At 61.8% G+C, this 1598-nt stretch overlaps 1 protein-coding gene across 1 annotated transcript in view; it reads left to right on the top strand.

The window, feature by feature from the left end:
- Positions 1 to 1598, top strand: part of BCORL1 (BCL6 corepressor like 1) — a 22956-nt gene that overhangs the window by 5896 nt on the left and 15462 nt on the right. The window contains 2 exon segments of the mRNA XM_035891298.1: positions 343 to 433; positions 694 to 1597. Of these exon segments, the coding sequence (XP_035747191.1) occupies positions 343 to 433; positions 694 to 1597 (995 nt within the window).

The raw sequence follows: 1598 nt of genomic DNA on the forward strand, positions 1-1598 counted from the left end.
ATGACTGTGGGTAAGGGAGGTGCACAGGGCTGCTGGGCATGGAGAAAGTCTTGTTGGAGCCGTAGGAGCCGTAGGGTAGGCGTTCATGTGTGAGGAGGTGCTATCTAGGGAAGAGGAGGAGGAGGGGGAGGACTGCAGTGGACAGCAGTGCTCCTCGCCCCCTCGGTCTGCGGTGGCTGGTAGCCACCATGTAATGTGTGACGATGAGGAGCTGGCTACCTGGAGCCGGCATGCTTCTTCAGGCTGCCGGCTGCTCTGCTGTCCCACACGGGGACAGGGAGGGGTGGGGTGCTGGGAGGGTATCTTGGGGTTTTGTAATGCTGTGTCTTGTTCCTCGGCTAGGAGAGCCCCCCTTTCTGATGAGGAGTCTAAAACGAGCAGCTCCCAGCACTTGGGGTCTCAAGAGTTTTGCGTCAGCAGCAGCCTTGCCAAGGTGAGCTCCTTGCGCGCGCGTCTGGGTCCAAGAAGGCCTTTCCCTGACGGAACAGGCCAAGGAAGAGCATCTACCCTAATGGGTCCTGCAGGCTCCTTCTTGAGAGGGGTGCAGTGAGGGCAAAGCAATGCTCTCGTTTGGCAAGAGCCCATTGCCACTTCTTCCGCTGTGTCCTGGGGCGGGTAGAGAGAAGGTCCTGCCTGCTTCACTAGGAGCTGCCTGCACAGCTCGTGGGAACACCTTCTCCCTTCTTGTTGCAGGTGGAGCTCACAGCAGTCAGCGGTGGTGGCAGCGGTGCCCAGGGGCTGGACGCTGATGGCAAGGTGGAGGAAAAGCTTGGGCCCAAACTGGAAGAGCAGCCACCTGATCCCAACCCAAACCCGGAGTGTGCGGGAAAGACTGTGAAAGATGATGCCCTGGGCCCTCTGGCAGGCCAGGGGGATGGCAGAGGGCAGGAGCCTGCAATCCCCAGAGCTGCCGAGCAGGAGAGCAGCGGTGCTGATGCTGCCTGGACACCTGCAGATCCTCACAGCGACAAGCAGGCTGATGCTCCCCCAGCCTGCTCCGTGGCTCCCGAGAGCGAGCCTGCTGGGAAGGAGAAAACCACCCCAAGCGCTGGAGCACAAGGGCCTGGCGTGCTGGCAGAAGGGACGTTGTCTGTGGTTGTCTCCAGCTGCAACACCTCTGCCTCCACTCCCGCTACTTTTACTTTGAACAGAGTGTGCTTTCCCACATCTCAGGCCCCTGCTATGCAAAAAATGCCCCTGTCCTTTCAGGCCGGGGCAGTTCTGAGCCCGAGCCAGTCGCTGGTGTACATCCCACCACCCAGCTGTGGGCAGCCGCTCAGCGTGGCTACGCTTCCAGCCGCCTTGGGGGTCTCCTCCACGCTCACCCTCCCCGTCCTGCCTTCCTACCTACACGAGCGTTGCCTGCCCGGCATTATTGCTTCTCCAGAGCTGCGCTCCTACCCCTACACCTTCTCCGTCACCAGACCCTTGGCTGCTTCAGACGCCAAAGTGGTGTCTGTGGAGGTGAACCAGCTTAGCTGCCCTTCGCCCTCGGGCGGAAGCGGTGCCCAGGCTGCTGCCGAGGGCGCTCCCCCATCCACCGCTGGCCCTTCCCTCTCATCCAGCCAGCCTCCGCTGGCAGCCTCGTGTGGGCCCAC

Source organism: Egretta garzetta, unplaced genomic scaffold, assembly GCF_000687185.1.
Source record: "Egretta garzetta isolate BGI_Z169 unplaced genomic scaffold, ASM68718v1 scaffold783, whole genome shotgun sequence".
In the NCBI taxonomy this organism is placed as follows: domain Eukaryota; kingdom Metazoa; phylum Chordata; class Aves; order Pelecaniformes; family Ardeidae; genus Egretta; species Egretta garzetta.